Below are 17581 nucleotides of genomic sequence, written 5' to 3'. Positions count from 1 at the left end.
ACTCAGAAATTGTCTGTCCCCACAATCCTTCAGTTACAGCACATGTGTTTACCTGTCCTGTCTGACAAAGCCATGATTTAGAGTCACAAGCACAGTGTGACCTGAGGTCACACTTAATCTTATAGTGTCACACTTGCCCTCCACTTGCATTTTTCTCAGAACTGCTCTGAGGGAGGTTAGGCATGAAAAGACCCCATAGGTAGCCAGAAGCAGTGTTTTCTTATGAGAGTGCCCTCTCACAATTGAAAGAGTATAGAAGAAAATGAAGCTTGTGATAAACGGCTTGCCCATGTCTTTCCCTGTTCACACTAGGATTCCTAGGGGGGAGAGGAGAGAGAAAACAAAAGCCTGTCTCCATTCTGGCTTTACGTTATTCACAACACATCATATCACAGTCATTTAACCTTAATTTTTGGTTGTATGACTGATTCCATTTTATTGGTTCAAGGTTCCTCTAATACCATAGAATAATATTAAAATGTCAGTTTTTGAAATTCAATTTGTCACTAGTAAGCAGTTAGAATATTGTTGCTGAACTAAAACCATGACCACTTAGCTTTTTAAAGGTTTTGTGTATGTAAACCGCAAAGTATCAATAATGATATTTTATAATTATACAGACAGTGACTCTTCTAACTCTCCTCAGATCATAGAGGGTTTTATCTAGCACAACACAAGTCATTACATTTTTAACTTATTGAAATAGTATGGGAGAGAGTCCTTGCATTTTACGCTGTAATACATTATAAAAACAAATCTCCCGTGCATTCTACCCTCTGATTATAGATTCCTTTATTTACACATCTATAAAATTATCAGAGAGGCTCCAGATTCTTCTTTCTTGTGTGTGTGTTTTCCTCCATGGGGCAAAAAGTTGCTTCTAGCTGTTATACATTTTATTTTACATGTATAGATGTTTTGTCCACATGTGTGTATGTATACAACATGCATGCCTGGCACCCATAGCTATAAGAAAAAAGATATCATATTCCCTAGAGCACAGTTACAGAGAGTTATGAGCTGTCCTTGGAACTGAACCTGGTCCTCTGCAAGAATAGCAAGTGCTCTTCACTGTCTAACCTGTCTAGCGCTTGATTCTAGTTTTAGAATCTTTTATCATTTTGCTCAAGTTAAAGCCTAATCATAATACAAAGTTCAAGATCATTAATTCCTTAGAAAATTATAGTAAAATGTGCAGCTGCTAAAAGAATAAAACCCTATTTTAGTTTGATGATGTAGTTGAAGATATAAAATAAAAATCTGTTGCAACTGTACATGTTTCATGTTTAAGCTTTTTCTACAGTTTGGGAGGATATGAGGTGTATGGAGGTGATTATATTACTGCATGTGTTTTACCCCCAATAGAACCCACAAGGATAGAGCTTACTCCTAAAAGAACAGAGTTAACTGTTGGAGAGAGCATTGTCCTCAACTGTAAAGCTATCCACGACGCCAGTTTGGACGTTACTTTCTACTGGACACTAAAAGGGCAACCTATTGATTTTGAGAAAGAAGGCGGACATTTTGAAAGCATCAGGGCTGTAAGTTTATATACTTTTGCTTCTTTGATTCTTGAGTAGTAATTTTACATGTTTTGACTTAAACATATAATTGTTTTATTTATGAAGGGTCAAGAAAACATAGGGAAAATTCCATGTAATTAATACAATGACTTATTTTCTGCTATAAATTGAAAATAGCATTTCAAACTCCAGCAGGATTTCTGAAGTTTATTTATATGTGAGTCTGGTTTTGTTTGTTGGCTTGTTTGTTTGTTTTGTTTTTGCCCTTGCTATATTAGTTTAAGGATAATGTTGCTATTTTCATGTTGTTTTGAGAAGTTGTATTGCTACATAAAGAAGCTACACTCCTCTTTAAGGAAGTGTCAACAGTAACTATAATGCAGAAAATAAGTGAGTCTGTCTTGTTACTTAAGAATCAAGATCAGATGGTATGGCATTTAAAAAATCTATTCTCAATAAAAATTAAAATTATAAAGAAGATTAAAAAAAAAAGAAATAGTAGCTTCTGGAAGCTCATCAATTGCTCCTTAGCTATTAAGATTGTATCTGCAACCCATAGCCATACATATTCCCCAGTTTTCAATAAACATTCACAGACATGAATGTGTCTTATCTGTGCAATCTCTGTATTTTAGTGATATTGAATGTTACATATGTGTATGGTAAGTGAGCACATGGAGAGAGAAATCATGTGCACTGCAGAGTGCAGACCACCAGTTTCTGAACTCCATAAAGAAGGAAGAGAAGGCCCCTGCTCCATGGACTCATTGAGTCAAAGAGCAACTTAGTGCCAGAGGGAGAAAGACCATAGAACATATGATGAAGGCAGTGATGTAGGCCAGACTTATTTTCTATAATAACTGGCAAATTTGGCTCAACTAGATTTCTACCTAAGAATATAATCTAAAATGTTATTGTGAATATCAGGGTAGCTTTGTTTTTTATTAAAAATATTTTGAGAAACATCAGGAAGCTATAATGATAATGAATCTAAATTGTGAAACCAACGTTGTTTTGGACTTAGCATAAAGATTCTGTGATATAATAAAAAGAAATAGTCTTAGACCAAAAGTTGTAAATTTGTTGAATGAAGTCCAATTCTATCCCTTATCAACCACAGGCACTTCCTTTAACCTCCTTCTCACAACAGAAAATGAAAATCTGGACCAGATAACTTCTGAGCTCCTTCCCAATTTAGACTTCCTTCATATCCTTTCATGTAAAAAGGGGAAATGGCTGTTATTGCATTTGTCAGTATGACCCAAATTAAAAATGTTCTTCCAAATTATCCAAGTTTACTTTACAGCTAAGAGGGGAAAAAAAAGATATGTCAAAAGCTCTTGCCAACTGAATTATTAATCATTTCAATGAGTAAGTAGTTATATTGACTAAGTTGTGTATAAAATATTTAGATTGTGTCAAATTTAGTATTTTAAAACTTACATGGGTTTTTCTGTCCATTGACTTAATTTTTCTCTATAGGATTTTTATCTCATCATTAAGCAGAACCAAAAAAAATTACATATACAACAAAAATAAACTGATAAAAGTATATCTTCTCAAGATTAGCTTTAAATATTGATTTTGACCAATAAAATATATAAAGTAAAAATATATGTGTGAAATCATCAATAATTTTCTATATAGAAATATGTCCTACATTTTAAATAGCAAGAGGGAAATTGATTTTGAAACATTAAAAGATAAAAGAATTTTTATTTTTGCTTCTTAGGTATGACTATTTTGGGCTGATATTAATTTTATAAATTAATATCTTTGATATTTTTTCACAAATGACTATCTTTTTATGAAGGGGTCAAAAACCTCCTTTTCTGTAACAACCTGATTCATAGTTATAAGCCATATTAAAATTAATCTTTCAGTGAAAAATGCTCTAGCTTTAAGGCAATATAAGACTTGTGGTTTTAGCACATTTGTAATGATTTCTAGAAATATGTGTGTGCTTAAAATATTTTGTAAAAGTGGATCTGGGAAGTATAAAAACTATTGCTTACTAGGTATTTTAAACCCTGGCAGGTATCAAGAATATAGGCTGGAGAGTACACCACTGTTTGACTAGGAAAAACTGAAAGAAAGAGAGAGAGAGAGAGAGAGAGAGAGAGAGAGAGAGAGAGAGAGAGAGAATATGATGAGGTTCTTTCCAACATTGCTGCCATTCAGATCCATGTCTAGATGATCACAGTGCTCTAGAATTTAAGAAATGGGGCTGTAAATTGCTGCTTCTACTCAAGGGTCAGAGGGGAGTCTCTGAAATTCAAGGGTGCAGGAAGAAAAGTATGGTTAGTTAAGACCTACTCTGATGTCTGAACCCATGACACAGGAGTAATATGCAACTGGAACATTGGGGTCTGTAGGGGTCAAAAAGCCTACCATTGTACCAGGGACAACACAGAGGACATCCTTGTCTGAGGATCTAGATGTCTCCAGCTGTACTAGAACTGCTGATGCTGCAGTCGAGACATAAGGACAGGGATGAGGACAGTGAGTTAGAAAAGTATAGTATAGGGTAAAATGAACTAACCAAATCTCCAGAGTGAAGAGTCAGGAAATATCCATAACTAATATTCAGCATCTCAACAGATTATAACCATGGTCCTAACTCTCCAACTAGTTCATTTATGAGTTCTATAATTTTTTGTATTGGTTTATAGGGAAATGTACATAAATACTTGTGTAGGGCTTTTGTAAAACATCTGCATATATTGGGCATTGCCATGTTTTACAAAAACAATGGCCTTGGGACTGCATTTCAAAGGACTAAAAAGAAAAAGATGGGATTGTGTCAAGTCCATAAAAAATAACATAATTGACCTGACAGCTATGAAATGCTTTTGTTTGCTTGTCTTCTTTCCTGAGGACTTGTTTTACAAACCTGGAAAACTGGCTTATTTTGAGTGAGTCCCTACCAAACACATCACTAGAAGGAGCCAAGCAATCTATCCATAAATGTTCCATCTGATTCTACCTAATATTTTTGAGCAAATGATATGACTATATATTGACTAGCAAAAAAAATAGTGAATATATTCTTTTTTAGAAAAAACATTCAGTATTGTAAGCTAAGTGACATTGGGGACATACAGTTCAAATATAATCCTTCACCCTCAAAAGAGCACAAATGCAAAAAGGTGAGAACAGGTCTGTTGTAACACATGGATAAAAGCATGAAGCAGAAAGAGTTGCTATGTGAAAAGCTGTTGAGTGGGCAGGATTTCACTAGGTGCCTACAAAATATGCATCATTTCAGAGAATAAACAAGTCAAGTAATAGCAGAAAGGCAGAATGGGTTATAGCATGTCTTAGAAGCAAAGAGGAAAGAAACAGTGCTCTAGACAGCACAGTGAAGATTTGTAGTACACAAAAGGTCAATACTAGATGAGTAACTTGAAGAGAAAGTAGCAGCAGCAACATTTTCTGAAGTATTGCTTCTTAAGCTCTACAAATTGTAGTTGTATACTGAATGTGGGTGAGAATCATGTGGCTCAGATTCGGTTTGAGCAGTGACTGAATAGTTGTTAGTTATATCCAATTCAGACTGGCCACGTAAAAGTTACATGGAAGAAACAGACAAGGATTGTCTACAGATAACCATGTTCCTGTCAAATAAAAATATTGACAGTTACTGAGACATGGTTCCCATTAGTCAGCAGTCTCCAGAGATCTCTACTCTCAGGCTGTTTGAACTGCACCTGTCATTGTCATATGAGTCCAGAGTTTTAGTCCCCATTGACAAGTGTAGGAGACACATACTTTTCTGAACACTTAAAAATCTCAACTACCGATCTTGTATCCCAGGTCTCTCAGAGACCAGTCTGCACAAGAGAGAATGCAGGCCACAGAAGCAACAGAGCTTCTTGGACAGGGTCCCTTCGGGCCTTCATCCTCAGCCAGGAGGCAGAACAGAGCACCAGAATTCTGCATATATTCCCCTCCAGAGGAGAGTTGGTCTTCAGGGAAGGCTCTGATCCCGGGACTCAGGTGAGATTGCCATCTTGTATCCCCGGTTTCTCAGAGACTAGTCCACACAGGAGAGCACGCAGGCCCCAGAAGCAACAGAGCTTCCTAGAAAGGGTTACTTCGGGCCTTCATCCTCACCCAGGAGGCAGAGCTGAGACCCAGACCTCTGTGCACCATCTGTGCCAGAGGAGAGCTTGTCTGCAGAGAGTGCTCTGACCATTGGGACTCAGGAGAGAGTTGGACTCCCAGGAGTGCTGACAGAGACTAAAAGAACCACAGGAGGAAAAAGCTCCAGCCAGAGACAACCAGAACATCTAAAACCAGAGATTACCAAATGGTGAAAGGCAAATGTAAGAATCTGACTAATAGAAACCAAGACCACTCCAGATCATCAGAACCCAGTACAACCAACACAGTGAGTCCTGGATACCCGAAATGACCCAAAAAGCAAGATTAGGATTTAAAATCATATCTCATGATGCTGGTAGAGGATTTTAAGAAGGACACTAATAACTCACTTAAAGAAATACAGGAGAACACTGCTAAACAAGTAGAAGTCCTTAAAGAGGAACCACAAAAATCCCTTAAAGAATTAAAGGAAAACACAACCAAACAGGTGATGGAATTGAACAAAACCGTACAAGATCTAAAAATGGAAGTAGAAACAACAAACAAAACCCAAAGGGAGACAACTCTGGAGATCTAAATCCTAGGAAAGAAATCAGGAAACATAGATGCGAGCATCAGCAACAGCATACTAGAGATGGAAGAGAGATTCTCAGGTGCAGAAGATAGAAAACATGGACACAACAATCAAAGAAAATGCAAAATACAAAAAGACCCTAACTCAAAACATCCAGGAAATCCAGGACACAATGAGAAGAGCAAACCTACAGATAATATAGATGAGAATGAAGATTTTCAAATTAAAGGTACAGTAAATTTCTTCATCAAAATAATAGAAGAAAACTTCCCTAACATAAAGAAGAGTTGCCCATAAACATACAAGAAGCCTACAGAACTCCAAATATAATGGAGAAGAAAAGAAATTCCTACTGATACATAATAATCAGAACAAATGCACTAAATAAAGATAGAATATTAAAAGCAGTAAGGGGAAAAGGTTAAGTAACATATGAAGGCAGAACTATAAGCATTACACCAGACTTCTCACCAGAGATTATGAAGGCCAGAAGATCCTGGACAGCTGTTACACAGAACCTAAGAGAATACAAATGCCAGCCCAGACTACTATACCCAGCAAAACTCTCAATTATCATAGATGGAGACACCAAAGTATTCCATGACAAAACCAAACTCATACAATATCTTTGCACTAATCCAGCCTTTTAAAGGATAATAAAGGGGGGAAAAAAACAAAAACAAAAACAAAGGAAGGACAGAAACGACACTCTAGAAAAAGCAAGAAAATAATCCTTCAATAAACCTAAAAGAAGATAGTCAGAAGAACAGAATCCCAACTCTAACAACAAAAATAAGAGGAAACAACAATTATTTTTCTTTAATACCTCTTAATATAAATGGACCCAATTCCCAATTAAAAAATATAGACTAACAGACTGGCTATATAAACAGGACCAGACATTTTGCTGCATATAGAAAATGAACCTCAGGGACAAAGACAGACACTACCTCAGAGTAAAAGGTAGGACAAAAATTTTCCAAGCAAATGGTCTGAAGAAACAAGCTGGAGTAGCCATTCTACTATCGAATAAAATCGACTTCCAACCCAAAGTTATCAAGAAATCCAAGATGAACTCTCAATTCTGAATATCTATGCTTCAAATGCAGGGATATCCACATTCATTAAAGAAAACATAGTAAAGCTAAAAACACACATTGCATCTCACACAATAATAGTGGGAGACTTCAACACACCACTTTCATCAATGGACAGAACCTGGAAACAGAAACTAAACAGGGACACAGTGAAACTAACAGAAGTTATGAAACAAATGGACTTAACAGATATCTACAGAACATTTTATCCTAAAACAAAAGGATATACCTTCTTCTCAGCACCTCATGGGACCTTCTCCAAAATTGACCATATAATTTGTCACAAAACAGGCCTCAACAGATACAAAAATATTGAAATTGTCCCATGCATCCTATCAGACCACCATGGACTAAGGCTGATCTTCAATAACAACATAAATAAAAGAAAGCCAACATTCATGTGGAAGCTGAACAAAACTCTACTCAATGATAAGTTGGTCAAGGAAGAAATAAAGAAAGACATTAAAGACTTTTTAGAGTTTAAAGAATGAGAAGCCACAATTTACCCAAACTTTATGGGACACAATGAAAGTGGTCCTAAGAAGAAAACACATAGCTCTGAGTGCCTCCAAAAAGAATCTAGAGAGAGCATACACTAGCAGCTTGATAGCACACCTAAAATCTCTAGAACAAAAGGAAACAAATTCACCAAAAAGGAGTAGATGGCAAGAAATAATCAAGGGTCTGAAATCTACCAAGTGTGAACAAACAAACAAACAAACAAACAAACAAACAAAAAGAAACTATACAAAGAATCGACCAAACCAGGAGCTGGTTCTTTGAGAAAATCAACAAGATAGATAAAACTTTAGCCAGATTAATTAGAGGGCACAGGGACAGTATCCTAATTAACAAAATGAGAAATGAAAAGGAAAACATACCAGCAGAACCTGAGGAAATCCAAAACACCATCAGATCCTACTACAAAAGGCTATACTCAACAAAACTGGAAAACCTGCATGAAATGGACAATGTTCTAGACAGATACCAGGTATCAAAGTTAAAACAGGATCAGATTAATGATCTAAACAGTCCCATATCCCCTAAAGAAATAGAAGTAGCCAAAAGTCTCCCAAACAAAAAAAGCCCAGGACCAGATGGGGTTGGTGCAGAGTACTATCAGACCTTCAAAGAAGACCTAACTTCAATTGTCCTCAAACTATTCCACTAAATAGAAACAGAAGGTACTCTACCCAATTCATTCTATGAAGCCACAATTACTCTGATACCTAAACCACATAAAAACCCAACAAAGAAAGAAAACTTCAGACCAATTTCTCTCATGAATATTGATGCAAAAATACTAAATAAATTTCTCACCAAAAGAATCCAAGATCACATCAAAATGATCATCCATCATCATTAAGTAGGCTTCATCCCAGGGATGCAGGGATGCTTTAATACTTGGAAATCTATCAATGCAATTCACTATATAAACAAAGTCAAAGACAAAAACCACATTATCATTTCATTAGATGCTGAGGCAGCATTTGACAAAATGCAAAACCCATTCATTATAAAAGTCTTAAAAACTCAGGAATTCAAGGCCCATACCTAAACATAATAAAAACAATATACAGCAAACCAGTAGCAAACATCTAACTAAATTGAGAGAAACTTGAAGCAATTCCACTAAAATCAGGGACTAGACGAGGCTGCCCAACTTCTCCCTACCTATTCAATATAGTACTTTAAGTCCTAGCCAGAGCAATTAGAAAACAAAAGTAGAGCAAGGGGATACAAATTGGAAAGGAAGAAGTCAAAATGTCACTATTTGCAGATGATAAGATAGCATATCTAAGTGACTAAAAATTCCACCAGAGAACTCCTAAACCTGATATACCACTTCAGTGCAGTAGCTTTATATAAAGTCACCTCAAACAATGCAATAGCCTTTGTCTACACAAAGGATAAACAGGCTGGGAAAGAACTTAGGGAAACAACACCCTTCACAATAGTCACGAAAATATAAAATACCTTGGTGTGACTCTAACTAAGGAAGTGAAAGATCTGTAATGATAAGAACTTCAAGTCTCTGAAGAAAGAAATCAAAGAAGATCTCAGAATATGGAAAGGTTTCCCATGCTCATGGATTGGCAGGATTAATAGAGTAAAAATGGCTATCTTGCTGAAAGCAATCTACAAATTCAATGCAATCCCCATCAAAATTCCAACTCAATTCTTCACTGAGTTAGAAAGAGCAATTTGCAAATTCATCTGGAATAACAAAAAACCTGGGATAGCAAAAACTCTTCTCAACAATAAAAGAACCTCTGGGGGAATCACCATGCCTGACCTCAAGCTGTACTACAGAGCAATTGTGATTAAAAAAAACTGTATTGTGCTGGTACAGCAATAGACAGGTAGATCAATGGGATAGAATTGAAGGCCCAGAAATGAACTCACAAACCTATGGTCACTTGATCTTTGAAAAAGGTGCTAAAACCACCCAGTGGAATAAAGACAACATTTTTAGTAAATGGTGCTGGCTCAACTGGCAGTTAGCATGTAGAAGAATGAGAATTGATCCATTCTTATCTCCTCATACAAAGCTCAAGTCTAAGTGGATCACGGAACTTGATATAAAAGAAGAGACACTGTAACTTAAAAAGGAGAAAGTGGGGAAGAGCCTCGAAGATATTGGCACAGGGGAAAAATTCCTGAACGGAAGAGCAATGGCTTGTGTTGTAAGATCAAGAAACAACAAATGGGATATCATAAAATTGCCAAGCTTCTGTAAGGCAAAAGATACTGTCAATAGGACAAAAAGTCCACCAACACATTGGGAAAGGATTTTTACCAAACCTAAATTTATTAGGGAACTCATATCAAATATATACAAAGAGCACAAGAAGCTGGACTCCAGAAATTCAAATCACCCCATTTAAAAATGGGGTACAGAGCTAAACAAAGAATTCTCAGCTGAGGAATATCGAATGGCTGAGAAGCACCTGAAAAAATGTTCAATACCCTTAATCATCAGGGAAATGCAAATCAAAAGAACCCTGAGATTCCACCTCACACCAGCAGAATGTCTAAGATCAAAAATTCAGGTGATAGCAGATGCTGGGGAGGATGCAGAGAAAGAGGAACACTCCTCCTTTGCTGGTGGGGTTGCAAGCAGGTACAACCACTCTGGAAATCAGTCTAGCGGTTCCTTAGAATATTGGACATAATACTACTGGAAGATCCAGCAATACCTCTCCTGGGCATATTCCCAGAAGATGTTCCAACTGGTAATAAGGACAAATGCTCCACTATTTTCAAAGCAGCCTTATTTATAATTTATATATTTCCAGAAGCCGGAAAGAGCCCAGATGCCCCTCAACAGAGGAATTGATATAGAAAATGTGGTATATTTACACAATGGGGTAATAAGCCCCTATTAAAAACAATGAATTTATGAAATTCTTAGGCAAATGGGTCGATCTGGAGGATATCATCCTGAGTGAGGTAACCCAATCACAAAAGAACACACGTGATATGCACTCACTGATAAGTGGATATTAGACCAGAAAATTAGTATATCCAAGATACAATTTGCAAAACACAAGAAAATCAAGAAGAAGGAAGAGCAAAGTGTGGATATTTCATTCCTCCTTTAAATAGGGAACAAAATACCCATGGAAGGAGTTACAGAGACAAAGTTCAGAGTTGAGAAAAAAGGAATGGCCATCCAGTGACTGCCCCACCCACGGATCCATCCCATAAACAACCATCAAACCCAGACACTATTGCATATGTTAGAAAGATTTTGCTGACAGAACCCTGATATAGCTATCTCTTGTGAGGCTATGCCAGTGCCTGGCAAATACAGAAGTGGATGCTCACAGTCATCTATTGAATGAATCATAGGGCCCCCAATGAAGGAGCTAGAGAAAGTACCCAAGGAGCTAAAGGGGTCTGCAACCCTAAAGGAGGAACAACAATATGGACTAACCAGTACCCCCCTCCCCCAGAGCTTGTGTCTCTAGTTGCATTTGTAGCAGAGGATGGCCTAGTCCACCATCAATGGGAGGAGAAGCCATTGGTCTTGAGATTATATGCCCCACTACAGGGGTATGCCAGGGTCAGGAATTGGGAGTGAGTGGGTTCGGGAGCAGGGTTGGGGGAGGGTATAGGGCACTTTCAGAGAGGAAAGTAGGAAAGGGGATAGCATTTGAAATGTAAATGAAGAAAATATCTAATAAAAAAGAAAAAAAGTTCACTACATCATTAGAAACCATAACAAATGTCAGTCTCCTAAGTCATAAGTAACTACAGCATCGACAAGCACAGCAGTCCATACTTTCTGGACTGATTTTCAAGCTATAATTTGAAGAAAAGATATTGTTGCAGGATTACTATCAGGATAGTTGTCTAAAGAGCCCCCAGCTCCATTGTAGAGTCTGTAATGTGGCTTCCTAAGTTGAAACTGAAAGCATGGCCCAGGTAGAGTCAGCACTTTGCTTGGTAATCCTTCCTCTACCTACTTCTTGGTGCTATCAAGTACAGAAAGCAAAAACAGAAAGGCAGGATATAGACTGTGTTCTCTCTCTCTCTCTTTCTCTCTCTCTCTCTCTCTCTCTCTCTCTCTCTCTCTCTCTCTCTCTCTCTCTCTCTCTCTCTCTCTCTCTCTCGTCATACCTTTCCAAGCTGTGTAAGTGAACTTTAAATTGGAGTCACTAGTGTAAAAGACTGTATTCTTCCAAACCATAGACGCATATTGACTCTGCCTCTGCTTTACCAAGTTTATTCTCACTGTAATCTTTGCCTGCCAAATATGTTTCCAACTCTTGTCTGAACACATGAGAAATAAAAATAAAATCATTGATCCCATGCTTTATAAAAGATACAGATTATATGGATCATTAAGTAATTCAAGGACAAAATGACATAAAAAAATACCACACTGATGACTAGTCATGGGGGTATATCCTATAATCCTAGCACTCAGGAGCTGGGTCTGGAGATATATATATTGGAGGACTGCCGCTGTCATTTACTGAGATGTTATTTGAAGAATTGAAAGAAAATTAATTGCTAATTTTTATCATAGTCAAATTTTGTTGGAAACCAGACAAAGATTATAGGACCTTTTGTTCTTGTAGAGATAAACAAGAACATTTACTGTCTATTATTCACCAATCACTAAGCTATATAAATGTTACTGATTCTCATAAAACTATACTAATTTATGTTACTTCATGGAGCATGTTGTCTGCTCTACATGAGCTTAAGCTTAAAGGTCAGAATTAGGACGGAGAATACAATCACGATGGGAGAAGGGAAACTGCATCTGTGGTGGGCAAGGACTAGGGATGACTGTACATGGTGTTCTTTGGGTATTAATGTGTGTGCTGACTCTTCAACAATAAGGAGATCGTACACTTCCAATGGAGCCATTCCATTACCAGTCAGACCGGAATGTCAGCGAACAGGAGACATTTGACATACTTCACTTTATTTTTCTCTCATTTTTAAAAGTAGTTCTTTGAGAATATCATACAACATGTTTTGCTCATATGAACTCCCTCTCCCTACTCCTCCTAGATCCACATTTTCCTATACTCACAACTGTGTATCCTCCATTTTATTTTATTTTTTTATTTTTTCCACTAAGTCCAGTTTGTGCTGCCTATATTTTCTTTAGTATGAAACATAATCAAACCACCAGTCCTTCTGTTCTCACAGTTACAGCTTGCCATAGCTCCTTAGCTAGGTGTGGTACTGAGACAAGTGAATTTCATAACTCCCTTTCCAAGTCTAAGAATCATAAGCATATCTAATTTATATCCATGGGTTTTTCACAGTTGTAGATAAATAAAAGAAAGCCAGAATATAAAGCCCTGTAATGTCTGAAGGTTTGCCTCAGACAAAAGCTTTTACCATTACAGACGCCTCTGCTCTTAGTTTATCTGTGGGGAATGACTTTCCTGAGGAGTCAGAGTTGCAGAACAGGACAATTGTGTGATTGGATCATTCCATTTCTGAGAAGTACAACTAGAGCAAAAGTCAATGAGCTTCTCAGACACACTGTGGAGGACTGCAGGGCATTAGGAGAGACCCAAGGTTTCTACTGCAGCCTTGTAATCAAATCAAGATGAGGAAGTCCTGGAGGACTGCACCATCAATCAGCACACTAGCAGACCTGTAACATTCAACCACCTGCAGCAGATCTAGTTCAAGGCACACATCGTCTCTGACTCATTCTGGCCATTAGGAATATGCACAAATTTCTCTTCTCTTCAACAAGTTCTTGACTGTTACATATTTGCTTCACGCTAGCTTTATCCCATCCCCTATAAAGTGTTTAAATAGGACAGGACATGAAGTAACCACCAACCAAAGTTCTAGGGAACTGACATGGAAACTGGGTATTTCTAAAGGCCACAAGGGACAGGGTCTATCCTTTTCTCCTTTGTTAAGATGTAGTGCCTTGTCAGTCCCCTCCTCCCCTCAGAACAGTACAAAATAGTAGTGGCCATCTGTTTGAGTGCATATGAATATTTACTGAGATCACATATTAGCATCTGCTACTTCAATCTATTACTCTACAAATTATTTATTTTGAACTCTGTGATAATAAAAGTAGTCTACCACATGGCTTTATTACTTCTTTTAATCCCTGTGCACCAAAGATGCTACAGCAGTTCTTGTTAAGTAACACACAAAAATGTGGCATGACTTGTTTTCTCAGTTTCACTACTCCCTTATTTCAGAAGTTCTAATGTCATCAGTACTAAAAATAGTTTCCTTTAGAACATTATCCCATTCAGAATAATTTGCTTCCATTTTCCCTTTCTTGTTCATAACTAATTTTGAGTAAAAGGAAAAAATCCTTCAAACACAGTTTGGAGTTCAATGAAATGTTAACCTCCGAAACAGTCTATAAATAGAACACTGTCCTTTAATTTTCAATATGTGATCTGTCGAGAGAATTACAGACAGGATCTCAGTAAGACAATAGCACCATGCTGATGATATAGAACATTCTACGTAGAAGACAGACTGTGACTCATCAATTTTAATTTTTTTCAAATTTGATAAAATCTGATGCTAAATTCATCATATAGAGCAATGTTGACTTAGTCAACCAATTAAAAAAAGAAACATGCACACAAATGTCTCACTTAACTACAATTCACCTGAGCCAGCAAGATAACATGGTGGCTAAAATAACATCCAGTTCAAACATGAGCACCTGAGCACAGAAAAAAACTAAACAAAACACAAACAAACAAACAAACAAAAACAGATTTTAAAAGTAAACAAAAAACCTCCAAAAACAACAAGAAGAAACTCTAATAGCCATGAATGTGCACAGCTAAAGTCACAGCATTGGATGGATGCACAGTCAGAGTCAAGAGGTTTGCTACCACCTTAGCTGACAGTGGCCAGCTCCAGGTTCATAAAGACGCTGTCTAAATGCAGTAAGACTAAGTGTGATAGGGCAGGACATACAATGTCCTCCACTGGCCTGCACCAGCATTCACATGAGCAAGTACACACATATATACACACAGAGAGATGGCATACTCACATGTACACACATGCAAACACACATGAATAAATAAATATATTCCATCAAAATAGAGCCCCAAGTATTGTATTATACAAAGTGTCTTTGTTAACTTATCGCCATAATTTCTGATGATTATAGTCATTATGATATCTTGTCATAGCACTGCATATAATGTGAATAGTTACTGGTAACTCTGCAATGTTTTAGTTTTTAGTTATGTTTCTTTGGTTCTAGTACAGAGTGGAAATCAAGCTTTCTAGTGTGAAAGAAAGTGCTACCTGTAGACATTGATGGCCTTGGTCCTGTGGTTTCTGCAGGAAATTAATCATCTTACTTTCCAAACTTGCCCCATGGATTTTTAGGTAATTACTTAGAAGTAGTAAAGAGTGAGAAATGGAAACTCTCCAATTCTCTCTAATAAGGTTTACCCTTGTAGATTGTAAACTCCCAATGTTTAACTCCCTCTTGCTTGTAAGTCCAAACATTTCTTTATAGAAACATAAATGATATATGTACATATAGCTATCTATAAATAGGTAGAGACAAATATAGACTCATGGTTCCCAAAGTTTTCTACTTTGCTAGTTGTTTTTCTATGACTCTGTAGCTCGAACTGCATGTCTGTAAGTCTGTAGCCTTCTTGGCTTGGATGCTTTCCATGTGTCAGAATAATGAATTTACCTGGCTGTTCAGTGTCTTTGGAAATGTAGCTTAATGAGCACAAGTGGTTGTTGGAGCCATTTCTCGTGTGTTTGTGCCAGCTTTGACCCAGGTTTCTACACAGGGTTTTTGTTTTCGTTTTTGTTTTTTAACCTGCTTCCCATTCTTGCCTGAAATATCACTTTTCACAATAGATAACTTAGACAAATTATTCATTTAAGAATTCATGCTAAACTTCTAATTTAAATTTTTATGAAAATTCACGAGTTTGCATGCTAAACATCAATCAACAGATCTTGATTATTGAATATCTTCCTCTTCACAATTCAACAGACTTATCTTCCCAAGGCAGTAAACTCTTTATAAATAATATATGTGCTATTATTTAAGAAATACTTATAGAAGCTAATGAACTCCTTATAAAATGACAACTCTCTCCTCACATCCAATGTTTCTTGTTGCAATTAGTATCCAAATTACCACCATAGTCCACACTCACATCCCCTCACATCCTCCCAGCATACTAAGTTGTACAAAAGAAATAAAACAGGAACAAGAGTTGATCAAGAAGCTTAATTGACAACTTGCTAATTTCCAAACATGTCTTTATTCTCCCTCTTGCTTTTCTTTTCACCTCATGAATCTGTTCAAATGAATCTACTTGGATAACATCATAATCATTTATCCAAGGTAGTAAGCCTTGTGGTGTGAGGTGTAAGTTCACTTTCAGCACTGAGGTCCTCCTTTCCCCAAGAATTCTGGCAGCTAGCAGCTATGAATGACACTTGCTGGTGTTCCCCTCTGGGAACTGCCTTCATTCTGAAGAACAGGCCCCCAAACTTTACACTTCCTAATGTGTTGATCATGTAGCACCAATGAGTATGTAGGGCTGTTATGAAGGTGAGTCCCCTGCCCGAAACAGGAACAAATTGAAGAATTATTACAGCCCCAGAGCTCCTTGTTGGACTAATTGAGATGCTAGTATAACCGCATCACATTTGAACCTCCTCTTAGTCCATTCCTGTTTCCCTCATGGCTTCACAAGTGTTAATCTCAACAGAACTTCCAAAGGAGTCTCCATGGCCAGCGCACTTCTCTAGTACCTGACCTAAGACAAGTATAGCTACAAATGCCATAACTAAAACAAAAATGAAAACAGGCAACCCCCTCAACCCTAGAAACACATGCAAGAGTCAGAAACTATAAGCATCTGCATGCTGTCTACTAAGCATCTCTGAGAAATGTATCAATGTGTTAGACTTTTTGAAATGTCATTTTACGTCTCAATGTAGAAAGTCTATGATATAATGTGGAAAATTTTGATGGGAAAAATCAAGCTCATCAAAATAAATGGCTTCCCCAAACATGAATAATTTCTGTGTGTCAGACACTTACTCAAGCTGGGAATTAACCTCAATACTATCTGTTACCAAACCTAGAACATATCTAAAACTGCTTAGTGAGATTATATTTTTCTTTACTATGTAACAAGTATAACATTAACTTATATCATATTTCAAATAATGTAGATAAATGATCTTCTTGCAACTTTAGAACCCATGAGTCACTTTTAGTCATTTCTGGGAACAGTTTGAAAGTTCATCTAGAATCAATTATTCGTCTTCAAAATACCACGTTTTCCTGTAATTATTTTATTGTGGATACATAGCTTTATTTATGTTGAGTTTTCCTTTTGTCATTAGGCAAAGTATCATACATCCTTGAACTCACCTTTCCCTTGAGGATAATCATGGGCAAGATAGAGCTCACTAAACTGCTCTTCATTTTGAGTACTGCATGATTGACACATCATCTGATTGTCCTGCCTCTACCTACTAGGAGTTGGAATTTCAGGTGTCATCTGCCATGTTTGCTTCTCAGTTTTCATTTTCTAATATTATTTCTTTTTACTATCAAAAGCAATATTTTGGTCATATATATATATATATATATATATATATATATATATATATGTGAATGACACAGAGCAGTCCTATTGATCAGACTCTTAAAAGCCTAATTGTTTCAGAACAAATTTGAAGGACTTTCCTTATATGGCCCAAACTATTAAAGTTATACAAATTAAATTTACTAGAGTCTATATGAGCATGGGATG

General features: G+C 36.9%; 1 protein-coding gene across 5 annotated transcripts in view; it reads left to right on the top strand.

Annotated features, from left to right (window-relative positions):
* The window catches only part of Cntn5 (contactin 5), a 1232986-nt gene that overhangs the window by 1054878 nt on the left and 160527 nt on the right, over window positions 1–17581 (top strand). For all 5 annotated transcript variants that reach the window (XM_021171282.3, XM_029481828.2, XM_029481826.2 and 2 more), the window contains one exon: window positions 1366–1541. In XM_021171282.3, the coding sequence (XP_021026941.1) occupies window positions 1366–1541 (176 nt within the window). The remainder of the gene's footprint in view (window positions 1–1365; window positions 1542–17581) is intronic.

Source organism: Mus caroli, unplaced genomic scaffold (genome assembly GCF_978045245.1).
Source record: "Mus caroli unplaced genomic scaffold, Mus_caroli_1 scaffold_11, whole genome shotgun sequence".
NCBI lineage: Eukaryota > Metazoa > Chordata > Mammalia > Rodentia > Muridae > Mus > Mus caroli.
The sequence above is the reverse complement of the archived record's forward strand: the minus strand, read 5'-3'. Positions and strand labels throughout refer to the sequence as shown.